We start from the raw sequence: 17964 nt of genomic DNA, 5'->3' as shown, positions 1-17964 counted from the left end.
GTTCATTTTTCTCCTTGGCAGGAGAGGTTCCAATGTGTCCCTCACCCTAGATGTGAGCTCCTTGGGAAACGTGGAGCCCATCCTGTCCGTTTCCACCCCCCGGGAAATCACTCTGCATTTTCTGAGGACATCAAGCCACGTTCTGTCCAAGGAGAAGCTCCAGGAACGAGCCAGGAACCTGAAGGAACTGGAAGAGGAATATTCTGTAAAGCATTTTTCTGCTTCATAATGTTTGTTGTAGCTTTTCTGTTGAGTTGACCCTTGCAGCTCCTATTACAAACCAAACGTCCCCTACAAACACACATATCCCTTCCAGCTGCGAGCCACTTGTTGGATCTGAAATCCTTTATTCTTTATCCCATCTGAGCTGTGATTTCTAGTTAACCGCTTCCTGAGCACACACAATCCCAGCGTGGCAAAGCGTGCATAACCGACCATGTCTCACACGGGCCCCACTTTTCTTCTCCAGTCTAGCTCTCATCAAGGACCTGTTGTGCATGGCCTCTCTCCTTAACCCCATCCCGTCCAGCTCTCCTCAGTGATACGCTGGAGGAGGTCCTTCCTCATTGTTAAACGAATTTATGAAAGCTCTCACTCCTCCTCATTTAATGCTCACCAATAGAGTATCATGCACGGTTTCCACTCGCCTTCCTCCTTCCCAGGTTTTACCAAGGACCTCCTGTGCATGGTCTTTTGCCTTACGCCATTCCAACCAGCTCTCATCAAGAACCCATCGTTTTCTCCCACATCTCCTATGTGAAGGTCAAGAGCTGTGCTGCCCTCTTGCAGTCAAGAGCACAGGCTGCAAATGAGCTCTTACCAGTATCACTGGATGACCACAGGCAGCACACATGTCTTTCCCTTCCTGAGCTTGGGTCTGGAAAGTGGTCAAGCATAACGTGGTATGCCCAGGCCTCAGGGCTGGGGAATCCTGTAGGTAGTTTCTGGACTCATGACAAAAATCTACAGGTACAGGCCACACAAATGAGGAGGGCTGTGGGTGCAGTGGTGCTCAACTGTAGCGGTCCCCCTGTTTCCAAAAAGGTGACATTTTAAGAAAGCTTGCTGAACTTATGGGCAATCCTATCCTTATTTGGGGGAAAACAGCATTTCTTCAGTCCCTTTTTCTCTGCACCAAAGAGAAAAATTCCCAGGAGGAGAGAGCAGCTATCCAGACGCTGAAAACTCTGAGACTTAGTTTCATGCTGGGGTTGGGGAATCCTGGCAGCGTGACTTAGAAAGTTCAATAAAATATCAAGATGAGAATGGACACCAGCATAATGAGCTCATTTGTGTAAGGATTGGTTTTCTTTTGCATGTCGGGGGACTGTGGCTAGAGGGCGAGGGTAGAAAAGACACTGAAAGTAGTCAGATGGCAGGAAGCTCGGACGGACTGTGAAGGAGCGCTACATTAATGAGAGGGGGATTGACTATGGTCGGAGATGGTAGGAAGTCGAGCCCTGACAGAGTGCAGAGGGTGGTAGCACTAGCACGGGGGGGGGGGGGGGGGGGGGGAGGTGAGCTGGCATTTGAGTGGCTCTATGGTGACACGGGTGGGCAGGTTGGATTGACTTTCCGTGTCACCGTGCTTATGCACCCCTAGAATGGCTTTCGTGCTGTGCTGCTTTGGAAGCTGACTCTTCTTTTCTGGCTTTCTTCTCCGACAGAAAATCCCCCCCAATTACGTGAATCCAGAGGAACTCGATATTCCGGGACGAGCCTCAAAGGACAGATATAAAAGCATTTTACCAAGTAAGGATGCGTCTGCCTAACTCACAAGGGTGGCCCTTTGGGCTCAGTCAAAAGAAACCTCCTTTAGCGAGGCCCGATCCAGTTTTCCCGCTCTACAGCTGCAACCGTTCGGAACGCACGGCTGTTTGTTCCTACCCGTACCCCAGTGTCCAGCTGCAAAACAAGAGGAGCCACTTCTGACGTTACCAAGCAGACTCTTTATGGCAGACGGGGGCGTCCCACAAGACTAGCCCAACCAGGATGTGCAGAAGGAAACCGAGCAAGGATAAATCAAGGGGTGTGGGCCGTCTACAGGCTGTAGGCTTTGAAGCAGACAATGTAAGAATTCAGCGAAGTAGCTCCAACTTACGGCAATTATAAAATAAAGTGTATAACATGGACGGTTCAATTCCCTGCAGCCACCACTGCTGCTGATTTGTCCTAGCTAAGTTTTTCAGCCAGAAAAAAATGTACTTGGCTAAATCAGGGACATGCTGGGGGTGTTTCAGAGCAGGGGGGCTAACTTAGGTTAGCCGGATAATGCTGAATACCAAGTTAAGGCCGCTCATGCCAGAGAGCAGTCCCAAAGTATTCCTGGTAACTTTACCAGATAGCTGGGACTTCACCCGGGTATATTCAGTGGAACGCATAATGTATTTATTTATTATTTAAACGATTTAGATTCCGCTAATCCACACATCTCAGCGGATAAACCACTATGCTCCGCTGAATATATGAATATTGTTATCCGGAAGCTTTACCCTGGTAATTCACCTGCTCCCCGTGCTGCTGAATGTGGCCCTCACACATTTTTTTGACTTGGCAGTTTCCTCCTCCTGTGGGTTGCCATCTCAATTGGATTCTGCCTCCTTGGGGCTACAGTGCCATGAGCCTTTATTTGCAACTACCCAAGGTACACCCTTCCCCCGTTTTAAGTCTTTTCTCCCTTCCGCTTAACCACAGTCCTCCCCCACTGATCACAGAAGGCAGCTCCCTCAGAAATCTAATATGCGCACATCCTAGTCTGGGCACCAGGTGTCACTGTTGTGCAATAGTTGAGATTCCAGCAATGTTCCCAGTCCTGGTCCGAGGAATAGAAACCTGGTTCAGGATTTGAACCTGGATCTCCCACATGGCAGCACACGGCACTGCTACTGGATTGTACTCTTCGTGACAAGAGAAACGGATTCAGGACATTCACTAGTACCTAATCGCCACAAGTCTTACAGAGAGAAAGCACCAGTCAGGCAACACTTCCTCTTCTCCTGAGATCCAGAGGGAAACAAAAAACTCATGCGAGCTTTAAAAAAAAACAACAAAAAAAAAAACCTCCACCCCCAGGCCCAAGATGCTCTCAGGCTTGAGAAGGTGGCAGGAAGTGAAAGAGATGAAAAAACAACTCATCTGCTGGTTGCGTGCTCTCACACGGCCTGGTGTGCCACGGTGATTGGTAGCGAGCTTCTCTCAGGAAGACCCAGAAATCAGCAGAGAACGCCACCCATCGATGACAATCGGGGCGTCAGATGCTGGGCTCAGTGCCAGATAAACCCAGTTGCGGTGATATCAGTCCCTCCCGGGGAATGCCAGGGCTTGTGCGTTGCGCAGCATGCCAGATCGGCTTTGTCACACGGCACAGATGGGAGTGCGCGGGTCGAACCTGTCCGTGACCCTATTGGATGGGAAGAGATGCTCCAGCACCGGTATCCTGCCATTCTTATAAAATGCCACGACTGCCCGAGTCTCCCTCGAGTGCACTGTGCACTGCAGAGTTATTGCTGCTCATAAAATGGACGGGATTCAGGGGCGCTGGGAGGACGGCTGGCTCCATTTTTGCAGGGTGAGCTATTCCAGTCCTGGTTTGTTTTTTTTTACCCCCACTGCATACGAGGACTGGTAAGCCTGCTAAGTGCCTGCATGCAATGGGAGTAAAACCAGGACTGGATGAAGCAGTCCTAAAAACAATGGAGCCAGCTGGCCACCCTATTGTGGCAAACAAAACATCTGGGCCCTGCCACGGCAGTCAACGACCTTAATTTCTCTGGGCCCTATGTACCCCTTTACCCCAAGTTACTACTGCTGCCTCGCCCCCAAAGCACAGGCAGTCTCTAATTTTCTCTTCGTCTCCTGCTCTCAGCAGCCCTAGACCTGCACAGTCTAAACCAAGTTATGACTTGTTGCCATTCCTCAAATCCATGCATCCAAGGATGGAAAAAACCCTATTGCATTTACATTTATTAAAATGTATTAATCGCTTAACGCAGACGGCCTAAGTGATGTCCATAAAAACATTCATATCCAAAATGTTGTACAATACAGAACATTTATTACAAGACCTGAGTTCAGCCAGAGCTTAGCAGGATTTACTCTTAAAGAAAAGCCTGCCTGTAAAGAAACATTTTCAGGAGCCCTCTGAACGTCTTTAAGCAATCTCTGCAGTGTAATTCCGCTGAAAAGAAGTTTCACGGGACAGGAGTGAAAGCAGCCGCTTATTAAAATGGACCACCATGGTGCCCTCTGAGCATTCAGCGGCCGCATTAAAAGTCAACCACCTGCCAAAACAAAGGGTTTATATTACTTCTTAAAAATAATTTACGCTTTTTGTTTAAGTACAAAATGTACACCTTTTATTTTTGCCACACACACCCTGTTCCCACTTATTGTTATTTTTACAAATCTCCCTGCTCGACCGTAATGACTTCTCTCCGTCTCTTTCTGTGTATGCGAAAGATCCTCAGAGCCGCGTGTGCCTCAGCAGAGCTGATAGCCAGGAGGGCAGCAGTTACATCAACGCAAACTACATCAGGGTATGTTGCACACCAGTGCTCGTGTAATATGTCCAAAATCGCCTTCTCCTAGCCACTGGCTACCTGGGCTGGTGTCCTCGGGTGGGCCTGAGGTTTTAGTTTAGTTTAAAGGAGACAAGCAGATGCCGCAGGGGTCTCGCGGACACCAATAGGATCCCCCGTGGTAGATGCACATAATAAAAAGACTTGCAATAAGAATTTTTTTAAAAAGTTTAAAATATAAAAAGAAATATAAACATTTGTTGGCCATCTCCATATAGAGCAGTAAAAATCAGTACAGATTTAGCCCAACAAAAAGGCAGTTCGTTAACAAACAGCAGGATCTGGGTGACTTTAGGGTCTTCCTTGGCTGGGGAAACTCCATTTAGTGTTGGTCTGCAGATACTTGCAGAGATATTCTCCTCTATGGAAGGGTGGAGAGCTCTTCCAGGGGGGAGAACAATAAACACAATTAAATACAAGACAGTACCCCCCCCCCCCCAAAAAAAAAAACCAAAAAGAAAACAGTCCACACTCCTTGTCTTGGAGTTTTGTCCCAGGCATGCTTCCCTCAACGTTCGGTAGATATAGGTATCAAGGTCTTCCATGCGTAGTCAGGTCTGGGAGTTATAAAGCTGCCTTACCTGGCCTAATCCAGAATGCCAGGGCTTCTCTGGCTAGTTTGTAATCCACCCCAGGTGGCCAACCTGATCCCCTAAGGTTCGGGATATCTCTCGCTCTCTCTCTATCCTTGCCCAATGTGGCTTTCCGCTCTAATGAAAATAATAAAATAATAGCACACACTCAACCAGAGACCTCCATACAGCAACAGGAAACACCAAGAATGTTCCCTTTCTAAAAAAGCGTCTCTCTCTATTCATAACCCATGAGGACATTTGCTAGCAAACCTTAGCGATGATCCCCATGGGGCAGACTGGCTCCATGGCAACTCAACCAGGACTACAAACCCTGTTTTACACGGCATACAGTATACTATTCAGTGAGCAAAATACAAAGCTAGGATGTGCCTGAGCCACTGTTAACCCCAGTCCATAGGCAGCCATAGACTTCTACCCATGAAGTGGCAACTTGCCTCAGACACAGGACCCCCCAAAACCGCAAGATACTAAAACAACTTAAGAAGTCATAACTACAAGATGGCTGGCTACACCGGAGGAGAGAATTGGGAGAGGCGCTCCGTGGCTTTAGATAAAAGAAGACCATAGGACTTTTATATCCTTTTGAAATAATTCCATCACTAAGGCAAGTAGACACAGTTAGTGGCAAGACCCTTAAAAAAAAACCAAAAAACCACTGAAAGAATTCTGAGACAAGAGAAGGAACTAGGGTGACACAGAATTGAGATGAAGAACTAAAGACTGTGTAATTTCCCAGCCCACAAGATGTGATATTTCACCAGATTGTGAGGGGTGGAATTATATAGGTTTTACTTCTCTATCTGATTGGTGTGCCTGCTTTCTTCATCCTCTGTAATTCATGTTCCCTAAAGATCCAAGGACATTGTCAAAGGGTCGAGTGTTCCTTTAGCCCATGCGTTAGAAGGCAGCAGTGATTTTCTGGAGGTCCTTCGTGTCACCTCACCCTGTCTGGCAAGGATTTTCCAGGATGGGCATTCTAGTGCCGTAATCTGCTGAGACTCAAAAGGGGCTTCCCAAAGGCCCTCTGGCTCTAATCTTTCCCCTTCTCATCTCCCAGGGTTATGCAGGACAGGAGAAGGCTTTCATTGCCACTCAGGGACCCATGCTGAACACAGTGACTGACTTCTGGCAGATGGTGTGGCAGGAGCGAGCTTCCATTATTGTCATGATCACCAAGCTGAAGGAAGGAAAAGAGGTACCGGTGAAGCTCCATGTCAGGAGGGCCAGGCTGGCCCAGTCCTGCTTTTACTCACATGGAATCTATAGGCTTGCTGCTGAAAATTGGAACTACAAGTCCCTAGATGCAATGGGGGTAACACCGGGACTGAATCAGCCGGTCTCTTCTGACATGGAGCTCTGATCACCCTATAGAAAATTATTATTTCTAATATAATTTCTGGATAATGTGAAATTTTTTTTATGTGGCCTTACATCTATTTTAGTGTTTAGCATGCCAGAAGCATACATGCAGCCACCTCAAGAGTGGATGGCCTGCCAAAACATTCTGGTGCCCGAGCTGTAGGACTGTGTCCTGGAAGGAGAGGAAGGAAGAATCATTAACATTGACTACTGCAGCTCTCTCCTCATTGGCCTTCCCAACTCAACAACCAAGCCCTTACAGATGATACAAAACGCTGCAGCGAGAATTTTAACAAGCACCAACCAGAGAGACCACATTACGCCCGTCCTCCGTAATTTACATTGGTTACCAGTCAGTCACAGGGCTCTGCACAAAGCTTTATCTCTAATTCACAAATCAATTCATAGCTTCCTCCATCTTGACCTCGAATTCCCACTCAAACTCCACACTTCCAACAGACCAATGAGAGAAACCTACAAAGGAGCACTACAACCCCCACCTTCTAAAGCTACACGACTCATCTCTACCAGAGACCGAGCTTTTTCCACAGCAGGTCCAGCCATCTGGAACAACCTACCTGCAGAACTCAGAATGGAACCGTGCCTACCAACATTTAAAAAAAAACTCAAAACTTGGCTCTTCTTACAAGCCTTCCCTGATCCTTCAAACTTTCACTAGACAACTACAACTACTCAGCATTGAATTTGGAACTTCGCCCCTTCAATATTCTCATCAGTTACTAGTCTCCTAGTATTTTAATTTAATACATTCTTAAGGTTTCTCTTTTTCCAGCTGAATTCAGCTTCCTAGTTCATGGTCCTTGTTATTATGTAACTTTCTTACTTTTCTGCTTTACCTCCACTAATTATAAAAAGTTGTTCCTTTGTTATGTTATGTTACACTGATCTACCCCTGTTCGATGTAAACCGACCTGATATGGTATTTAACCTTGAAGGTCGGTATAGAAAAATGTTAAATAAATAAATAAATAACATTACTCACATTTCCTTAGTTGGGTACACGGCATCACAGTGCTCAAAGACACAGGGTGACTCAGTGGCAAAGCTGAGACACAAGGAGGTGAAACGGCCTGGCCAGGTCACAAAGAATCAGCGGCAGGGCTGGGAGTAGAACCGAGGCACCGAAAAATAAAGTGATCTGCCCAACATCACACAGAGAGTCCATGGCAGAGCCAGAGATTGGAAACGATACAACAGAGAGATAAAGTGACCCAGGGAAAGAGTCCATGCAAGAGACTGGGATGATAACCGATGCAATAGGGAGATAAACTGACTGGTCCAAGACCAGTGATCGGTGCCAGAGCCGGGACTAGAATTTATGCCCCACAAACTGAGTTACGACTTTTTCACTGTAATCCTTGCCCTTATTTACTTTCACGGGGATTAGCCATGTGAAAGGTTTAAGGCAGCTGGAGCAGGATGATATTCTGCAGGTTCTGTCTACGGTTCAACCCATTGACACTAAAACCCACAGGGAATCAGCAGGCTACCATGCCTCAGAAACTAACTGGATCGGTACTAGTAATTAGTGGTGGCCAGGTACTGTCCAATAAGGCCATGGGGAACTGGGCGTCCAGATATTTGGGCAACGGCGTTGCTAATTTTTGTGGCTGCTTAGCTTATCACATGTGTGCTCCTCTATGCAGGAGGGCAGAGAACCAATGAGGAAAACCGTAGAATCTGATCTGGATAAGGAGCGATATCCCGCAGGCAGTCAATCTTCTACAGGTGGCATCTGGGAGATGTCCTTGGCAGTGTAGACAGGAATAATCTGGCCAGACTGGGTGGGCCAATTGGTCTAGTTCTGCCTTCAGCCTCTATGAAACCCCAAGCCACACGTCAGACGTTTTGAGGAAAATATAAAAATTGGCACAAAGGACACCTTATGGAATCCAGATCTAAAACAGCAATGTCGAAATTCTGGACTCCAGGGAGAGTTCGGTCAAACTATTTGTATAGCTTTAATAGACCTTCAAAGTCTACTCATGCTTTAATGCTTGCCAGGACTTTACTGCGGTAGGGGGTCTTGTCTGATGCTCCCACGCACTCCAGTTTAATGATGCTCTTCTGCCTTTTTTTTGCTTTCAGAAGTGCGTCCTCTACTGGCCCGACCAGGAAGGGACCTACGGGCAGTTCAGAATCCTTGTGCAGGATACGAGGGATTATGTAGAATACACTGTCAGGGATCTCACCATCCAGGTGAGGAGCAGGAGCGGTCTGGGGAAGGGGGAGGGAAAGGTGACCGGATGGTTCCATGTGATAAGGGGCTCAGCATGTGGGCACCTGTGGGCCAGTCGTTCTTGCACTGCATTATGGTGGAGGAAGGAAGTTGTTTGTTTATTTGGCATATTTTCAACACATCCTTCCCAAAGCTGAAGGAGTGCCACACAGAAAAGAAATTAAAAAAAAAGGGGGGTGATATGATGGAAATATTCAGATATTTAGCAGGCTTCAATGAAGTTGGGGAAGGTACAATTTTTTCAAGGGGGAAAAAAGGAAATTCAAGGACAAGAGGTCATGATATGATGCTGGAGGGAGTGAGGCTCAGAGAAAATACTTCTGTAATGAGAGGGTGGTAGATGCCCAGAGTAAACGACCAACAGATACTGTGCAGTCAGTCAAGCTTCTATGACTGACCGCTGGGAGATAGCCTTAGCCTAAGCAGTGGAGCTGGGCAGGCTGGGTGGGCCAAATCGTCCTTCTCTACAGACATTGCGCTACTATGAAGCACCCTGGATGCATGCTGAGACCTACAGATGCTCATGTATTTATTTATAACAACTGCTAATCTACCTTTTCCTAAAATAGTCTCAAAGTGGATTATAATCAAATCAAATTTACAGTTACAGTAATGTTATAATTTAATTTACACAAAGGTAGGGTATAAGTATAGATAAGGTTTAGAAGTGAGGTAGATAGTGAGTAGTCGTCTAGGTTGTAGTAGTGCAAATAGTTAGGGAGGTGAGGTGGGAGATGAGTAGTCATCTAGGTAGTGGCAGACCATATAATAGTCAAGGATCTCCTTGGTGGGTGGAGAGACAAGGGTAGAGATGCATTTATAAAAAGATAAGGTTACCGAGGGCAGATGAAGTAAGAACCATAAGTGAGAAGCTCAGTGGCGGCTGAGGTTGAGGTCTTTAATCAAGGCTTCTAGTAGTTAAGTCGCAGACCGCAAGGTCTCTGCCGAGAAGGAGGGAAAGCGCCACCCTGAGATTTGGTATATGTTAGCATGTTTCATCCCTGGGATCTATACATTTTTCAAAGGTCACTAGTTGCAGAATCTCATATCACTGTATCCTCTCTCTGTTGTTGCTTTCAAAGCTTAAAGGTGAAGACCGACATGTGAAACACTTCCTGTACTCCTCATGGCCTGATCACCAGACTCCAGAGTCTCCCAAGCCCCTGCTGCGGCTGACGGCAGAGGTGGAGGAGAAGCGGCAGGAGGCTGTCGGCAAAGGGCCGGTGGTTGTTCACTGTAGGTAAGGTACTGGGCAGACTGGAGCCTGTTGGGTCCTCGCCTTTCAGGATGCGGTAACACGTGCTGCCTTTCAGGACAGTGCTCCTTTGCTCTGGATCCCCAGCGCGTTTCCTTCTTGCTGTAAAATTAAGAATGCATGCAGCTCCTCCAACCCAGTTGGAATGTGGAGAATTTGGAATTTGCTTGGATTGGAATTCTGAGAATATTTACAAATTTGAGCTTCTTGAAGTCTCTGAAGGTACAGTAATAAGACTCTGAAAATGCGTTTTGGAAGTGTGACTGACCCGAGTCAACAAATCCAAAACCAGTTGAATATGGAGATTTGTGCAGAGCTGTAAATGGTTTGAATTTATTGATGTTGAGTTATGAATGGCTCAGGTTTATCTGATCCTGGATAGCAAGTCATCTGTGTCATACAGAGCCCGAAAACCCTTGTGAGAAGGGAGTCGCGGGAGGAGGCATGAGCTGGCCAGGGTTTATCAGGGAACTGAGGAACCTCTAGCACCCTGGTTGGCTGAGCTGGGAGGAGTAAAGCTGTTTGACTTATACACGGTACAACTGGGCCATGGCAAACAAAAGGAGCCTCCAGAAGATCCTTAGTGAAGCCTAGGGTAAAGCCCTGTATGGCCAACGGGGTCTGTCTCGAAAGAAGACGTGGCCTGCTGATGAAGCACCAGAATGAAGAGCACTGTAGGGTAGGAAGAAAAAGAGAGGTCAGGGTGCAAGAGGGAATAAGGAGAAGAATGCAAGGTGAACGGGAGGGATGCGGTGGGGGACATAAAACTCCAGCCTCTTTTCACTAGAAACATCCTGAAAAAAATAAGCATCCTGAAAAAGAAACATCCTGAAAAAAATAAGCTTTCATTCTTGGCATCCCTGATCTAATTTAATCCAAACTGGTTCACCTATCACTGTGTGAAAAATATATTTCTTTCACTCGAACTGTGAGAATGAGCATTGCTTCATTAAGGTCAGATAATTTATTTATTGTACAATCTTATATTCTGTACACTTCCTAAAATATTCTGTCCAGGGTGGCTCATAAGAATACATACATAATCAACATCAACATATAATGTGTACATTTAAATAATAAGGTTAAAAAGTAATAGAACAATTTAATAAAACAAAATAAACATTTATTTTAGCCATACACCTCTTTAAATAATATGGAAAGCCCAACATCAGGTGATGAGGGAGATCGCAGGCAAGGGGAGAGACCAAAGGCTAGGCAGTGGTAGAGAGTCATAGCCCCATTTGCCAGGTAATGAGAGAGACCCAAGGCTGGAGGCAGTGAGGGAGATTCATAGCCAGCAAGGGGAGAGACCCAAGGCTGTAGGCAGTGAGGGAGACCCATGGCCAGGCAAAGGGAGAGACCCAAGGCTGTAGGCAGTGAGGGAGATCCATGGCCAAGCAAGGGGAGAGACCCAAGGCTGTAGGCAGTGAGGGAGATCCATGGCCAAGCAAGGGAAGAGACCCAAGGCTGTAGGCAGTGAGGGAGATCCATGGCCAGGCAAAGGGAGAGACCCAAGGCTGTAGGCAGTGAGGGAGATCCATGGCCAGGCAAAGGGAGAGACCCAAGGCTGTAGGCAGTGAGGGAGATCCATGGCCAGGCAAAGGGAGAGACCCATGGCTGTAGGCAGTGAGGGAGATCCATGGCCAGGCAAAGGGAGAGACCCAAGGCTGTAGGCAGTGAGGGAGATCCATGGCCAGGCAAAGGGAGAGACCCAAGGCTGTAGGCAGTGAGGGAGATCCATGGCCAGGCAAAGGGAGAGACCCAAGGCTGTAGGCAGTGAGGGAGATCCATGGCCAGGCAAAGGGAGAGACCCAAGGCTGTAGGCAGTGAGGGAGATCCATGGCCAGGCAAAGGGAGAGACCCAAGGCTGTAGGCTGTGAGGGAGATCCATGGCCAGGCAAAGGGAGAGACCCAAGGCTGTAGGCAGTGAGGGAGATCCATGGCCAAGCAAGGGGAGAGACCCAAGGCTGTAAGCAATAGGAAAGACTCAAAGACAGGCAATGTGTTTTAACCATGTCTGGACAGTAGGGTGAAGCCCAAGGCTTTGCCAGTGAAAGGACAGGAGAGGGGAAGGCTCTCAGGCAGTGATCATACGCATTTACCCCTTTCGTTGAAGACACTGTGTTGTTTACAATACATTGTTTCAGCTCTTGATTTACATTTGTTGTGTTTCATTCAGCGCAGGAATTGGCCGGACAGGATGTTTCATTGCTACTAGTATTGGATGCCAAGAGCTGAAGACTAAAGGCCAGGTGGACATAATGGGCATAGTGTGCAAACTACGTTTAGACAGGTAGGTAAATGCTTCATGTCTTCCTGGGGCTGGAAGGCGTCATATAGTGAATCCAAAACGGTTGCGTTCTTCTGCCTTGCGAAAGAACGCCAAGACGTGGGAGTTCTTCTTTGTCTCCCAATGTTGGGAGTTGGGAAGAGATAGAAAATGCATCATTTTAGGTATTGGGATTAGCATTCAATTGCTGTGTTATGATGATTTGGTGGAGGAGGGACAGGGGAAGGAGTCCTAGACAGGAGTTAGATTAGTTGTAATATGTTGACCTAAGATGAAACCATGGAGCCAAATTTGAGAAGTATCCTCGTATTACCGGAACCTAAAAGGTACCGAAGAGGATCGTTGTTCTGGTGACTCGTTATTTGTGCTGTGCAGTGCCGGACAGAGGAACTCGGATCGATTTCTGGGTTGGGCGTTACGCTCCCTTTGATAACCCGGGGACCGGGCATGCTGTGGAGGCAGCGCGCACAGCTCCTTCGGTGGAGGATGCGGGGGCAAGAGGAGGGAGTGGGGAGGAAATCCCAGTCATTGCGCAATGGTGAGACCTAGTGGCCGGACTTAGGACCCATGCTTGCAGGCTTCTGGGAAAAGGCCTGGTGCGTGGCCCCTGGCCGAGGACTGTTGGCACACTGACCGGACTAAAGTGATTTGCGTAGCTGCAACTGAAAGCTCAGTTACCAGATCCCAGGAGAGGTCCGTTCCGACAGAGCCGGAAGCAGAAAGGAGCAGGCGGAAACGCCGGGCCCAGACACAAAAGTACCAAGAGCTATAAATGTATTTTAACCCCTCCCCTTTGGACTCTGACATCGTATGCCCATGCTCCCAAAGTGACATGTTTAACATGCACTATCTCTGTTTCATTACCGTACAGACCTCATTAGCATTCTGACCAAAAGAGGCTGAAAGCTTGTATTATTATAATAGCTATAAAAATGAATGTTCGTCACCTGTCACTGAAAGCCTTTGAAAGTGTTTTCAAAAACATTGTGGAAAAAAAAAAGTTGCATAAAGCTTGGATTTACCCTGGTATAATTTCCATTGCTCTCAGAGTTTTGGAATAAGGGGGATTTCTTTTAATAGTCTGAATATGGTATAAAATAATCAGTTTATAATATCAGTTTATAATACTGCTTTCACTCACATAACCTGGGCTCCTCTGTGAGTATCCGTGTATAAATGTGGTTTTTTCTTTTCTTTCTGTTGAAATACCTTGAAAACGGATCAGTAGTTGAGATACAGCATAAACAGACTTCATCCCCGTTGTGGCAGTACCAGGGAATGTTTTAAGGCTCCCATTGGATAGCAGTTTGATCTATTCTGGGTTTTACTCTGAGCTGCAATTAACTAAAGCCAGTCAGAAAGGAAATCCAGGGATGCCTAAATAAATTCAGCTCAGTGAGGGTTTTCAAGATCCCCTGGGCAGCTTCGGTGGGGATGCAATAAAAGCAAATCTGAGAAGCCAAAAACATTTCGCCCCTGGCTAGCCCTGTGCTTCAGTCTCTTCTTAACACTAAGCACAGTGCTCTGTGGTTCTTCTTGGTCCACCCTGCGCTGCAGTCTCTCCTTAACACTAAGCACGGTGCTCTGTGGTTCTCTTAACACTAAGCACAGTGCTCTGTGGTTCTTCTCGCTCCACCAGCTAGGCCCTGCGCTGCAGTCTCTCCTTAACACTAAGCACAGTGCTCTGTGGTTCTTCTCGCTCCACCAGCTAGGCCCTGCGCTGCAGTCTCTCCTTAACACTAAGCACGGTGCTCTGTGGTTCTTCTCGCTCCACCAGCTAGGCCCTGCACTGCAGTCTCTCCTTAACACTAAGCACAGTGCTCTGTGGTACTTCTCGCTCCACCAGCTAGGCGCTGCAGTCTCTCCTTAACACTAAGCACGGTGCTCTGTGGTACTTCTCGCTCCACCAGCTAGGCCCTGCGCTGCAGTCTCTCCTTAACACTAAGCACGGTGCTCTGTGGTACTTCTCGCTCCACCAGCTAGGCCCTGCGCTGCAGTCTCTCCTTAACACTAAGCACGGTGCTCTGTGGTTCTTCTCGCTCCACCAGCTAGGCCCTGCGCTGCAGTCTCTCCTTAACACTAAGCACGGTGCTCTGTGGTTCTTCTCGCTCCACCAGCTAGGCCCTGCGCTGCAGTCTCTCCTTAACACTAAGCACGGTGCTCTGTGGTTCTTCTCGCTCCACCAGCTAGGCCCTGCGCTGCAGTCTCTCCTTAACACTAAGCACGGTGCTCTGTGGTTCTTCTCGCTCCACCAGCTAGGCGCTGCGCTGCAGTCTCTCCTTAACACTAAGCACGGTGCTCTGTGGTTCTTCTCGCTCCACCAGCTAGGCCCTGCGCTGCAGTCTCTCCTTAACACTAAGCACGGTGCTCTGTGGTTCTTCTCGCTCCACCAGCTAGGCCCTGCGCTGCAGTCTCTCCTTAACACTAAGCACGGTGCTCTGTGGTTCTTCTCGCTCCACCAGCTAGGCCCTGCGCTGCAGTCTCTCCTTAACACTAAGCACGGTGCTCTGTGGTTCTTCTCGCTCCACCAGCTAGGCCCTGCGCTGCAGTCTCTCCTTAACACTAAGCACGGTGCTCTGTGGTTCTTCTCGCTCCACCAGCTAGGCCCTGCGCTGCAGTCTCTCCTTAACACTAAGCACGGTGCTCTGTGGTACTTCTCGCTCCACCAGCTAGGCGCTGCGCTGCAGTCTCTCCTTAACACTAAGCACGGTGCTCTGTGGTACTTCTCGCTCCACCAGCTAGGCCCTGCGCTGCAGTCTCTCCTTAACACTAAGCACGGTGCTCTGTGGTACTTCTCGCTCCACCAGCTAGGCCCTGCGCTGCAGTCTCTCCTTAACACTAAGCACGGTGCTCTGTGGTTCTTCTCGCTCCACCAGCTAGGCCCTGCGCTGCAGTCTCTCCTTAACACTAAGCACGGTGCTCTGTGGTTCTTCTCGCTCCACCAGCTAGGCCCTGCGCTGCAGTCTCTCCTTAACACTAAGCACGGTGCTCTGTGGTTCTTCTCGCTCCACCAGCTAGGCCCTGCGCTGCAGTCTCTCCTTAACACTAAGCACGGTGCTCTGTGGTTCTTCTCGCTCCACCAGCTAGGCGCTGCGCTGCAGTCTCTCCTTAACACTAAGCACGGTGCTCTGTGGTTCTTCTCGCTCCACCAGCTAGGCCCTGCGCTGCAGTCTCTCCTTAACACTAAGCACGGTGCTCTGTGGTTCTTCTTGCATCTCCCCTAGCAAAAGAATTAGAAAGAGGTCAAGAAATATCCATCACCCGCCCACACACCCACCCACACATGCACCCTTCTGCAGCCATCACTAGTTAGCCAGGTGCCAGCACTGGATCTCGTAATAGTACGATTCCAGACGGTACCTGATCTCCGTATTGTAGAAATGAGGCAAGGAGGAGGCTGCCGGGGAAGCAGAGGAGAGAAGGAAGACACTGCCAGACACAGCCGAGAGAGGGAGAACACGGTAGAGACCTAAAGAAGGCGACAGAGACGGCAACGACAACAGAAAATACATTATGATATCTGTGCAAGACTACAAATCCCAAAATACACTGGGGTCCTAAATGAAAAATCAGGACTTAAACTCTGCCCGTGGATGTATTTCTGGCAGGTGAAAGCTCACATGAATGCCGCCTAACCATAGCCTTTTTCTTCTTGCAGGGGTGGGATGATACAGACCAGCGAGCAGTACCAGTTCTTACATCACACGCTGTCCCTCTACAGCTCCCAGCTTCCCGAACAAGCAGACCCCTAACTGCTTCCTCCGTCAGGACAACCCTTCATGGCTCTTCACCTAACTCTACCAGAACTCAGCAGCACTGAGAGAGGCCGTGGATCCCACTGTCCAGCCACCGTGCCATCTACCTGCAGTTTTAAGTGCTTGAGAAATCCATTTTGGCAGACTCATTCCAAGTGATCCCCTTCTGCCTGGAATGGGCCTCGCCTTAGTAAACCCACAACAGATGCCGTTCGTGGGAAGTGGCACAGTGGATTATGGGTAGAATGTACGACGCATATGTACTTTGCACAGGGAATCGCCTAGGGCATCAAATTTTAAGAGTGCCAAAGAGCTGGGCCACAGAAAAGCCTGCGCCCGTTCACTTTAGGGCTGTATGCTGTTGTGGGACTATGACCCCTTCAACCCCTGGCTCTCTGATCTCCAGCAAGGGCAAGGAAGGAATCCCCAAGCTCAGATCTCACCCATGGGTGCCAAAATATGGCCCTGACTTTGTGCGGCATTGACTCTCTGCCTTTCTTTTAAGAGGAGGGACTGGAAATAAATGCATGGCCAGTAGGATGCATGGGGAGAAAGCCATGGCTTCTGGAGGGAGCAGTCTGTTGCGTCTTTCACAGCCGTGGTCAATAGTGATGGCTTAGAAAAGTGGTCCAGTCATCTAGGGGTCTGTGTTATTGCACAGCTGAGGCCAGAAGCGGGGGTGCTCGTGATTTAATATGGACATTTTGCCAGTGGAGGGTGACCTTAGTAGGACATGCATGACCGGAGCCAGACGCACTGGGGCCTAGAGCAGAAAACTCCGGCGTGGGTCCAGTCAGTGCCAGGCGCACTGAAGCTCTTGCCTCAGCGACATTGCTCAGCTTCTCCACGGGGATCCCTTGTGGTGCTGGAATGCCAGGCTTTTGCCTTCCTTGCATTCTCCTAAAGCTGGCCCCTACGACATGTATCATACATCACTGTGGTTTTCTAACCTCCGACATCCGCGAGCTGCTCAAGGGTGCTCATCAAGTATCAAAAGAGAGATCAGCCAAAGTCTCTGTGGGAAAACTTTGAGGGTATGCATAGAATAAATGATGTACTAACTTGCTATTGTTCTAGTTAGGGTTTCCAGCCAGCTCTAGGTCATCTGAACAGGCTGAACCAGTCCTGGTTTTTGTCCCCTTGGCATCTGTGGAATTATGTGAAACTGCATTGCCATAGATACCATGGGGTAAGACCATGACTGGCCCAGCCTGTCCAGATGGCCCGGAGAGCAGATGACCACCTAGCTCTTCCCATAAATACATACGAAGTACATAAGAATTGCCATACTGGGTCAGACCAAAGGTCCATCAAGCCCAGTATCCTGTCTTTAACAGTGGCCAATCCAGGTCACAAGTACCTGGCAGGATCCCAAGGGGTAGAGAGATTCCAAGCTGCTTATCCCAGGGATAAGAAGTGGATTTCTGTACCGCCACCTTAATAATGCTTTATGGTCCTTTCCTCCAGGAAACGTCCATAAACCAACTACACTAACAACTTTCACCACATCCTCTAGCAAAGAATTCCAGAGCTTATTTATGAGTTGAGTAAAAAATATTTTTGTCTTACTAGTTTTACCTAGTAACTTCATTTTGTGTCTTCTAGTCTTCGTACTTTTTGAAAGAGTAAACAACTGATTAACATTTACTCATTCCATTCCACCCATAATTTATAGATCTCAAGCATATCTCCCCTCAGCCGGCTCTTCTCCAAAGTGAAGAGTCCTAACCTCTTTAGCCTTTCTTCATAGGGGAATTGTTCCATCCCCTATCTTTTTGGTTGCCCTTCTCTGTACCTTTTCTAATTCTGCTGTATCTTTTTTGAGATGTGGTGATCAGAACTGCACCCAATGTTCAAGAGGAGGTCACACCA

The 17964-nt window shown here is 48.2% G+C and overlaps 1 protein-coding gene across 4 annotated transcripts in view; it reads left to right on the top strand.

The window, feature by feature from the left end:
- PTPN7 (protein tyrosine phosphatase non-receptor type 7) overlaps positions 1 to 17431 on the top strand; it is a 32579-nt gene extending 15148 nt beyond the window's left edge. For 3 of the 4 annotated variants that reach the window (XM_029573793.1, XM_029573796.1, XM_029573794.1), the window contains exons 3-10: positions 22 to 205; positions 1668 to 1752; positions 4459 to 4535; positions 6231 to 6368; positions 8642 to 8752; positions 9875 to 10032; positions 12227 to 12340; positions 15996 to 17431. In XM_029573793.1, the coding sequence (XP_029429653.1) occupies positions 22 to 205; positions 1668 to 1752; positions 4459 to 4535; positions 6231 to 6368; positions 8642 to 8752; positions 9875 to 10032; positions 12227 to 12340; positions 15996 to 16089 (961 nt within the window). In that variant the 3' untranslated portion in view covers positions 16090 to 17431. The remainder of the gene's footprint in view (positions 1 to 21; positions 206 to 1667; positions 1753 to 4458; positions 4536 to 6230; positions 6369 to 8641; positions 8753 to 9874; positions 10033 to 12226; positions 12341 to 15995) is intronic. The other variant, XR_003852235.1, reaches the window with a different exon arrangement.
- The last annotated feature ends 533 nt before the right edge of the window (positions 17432 to 17964 follow it).

This window comes from Rhinatrema bivittatum, chromosome 12, assembly GCF_901001135.1.
Source record: "Rhinatrema bivittatum chromosome 12, aRhiBiv1.1, whole genome shotgun sequence".
In the NCBI taxonomy this organism is placed as follows: domain Eukaryota; kingdom Metazoa; phylum Chordata; class Amphibia; order Gymnophiona; family Rhinatrematidae; genus Rhinatrema; species Rhinatrema bivittatum.
This window is presented reverse-complemented; position numbering and strand designations above follow the sequence as displayed.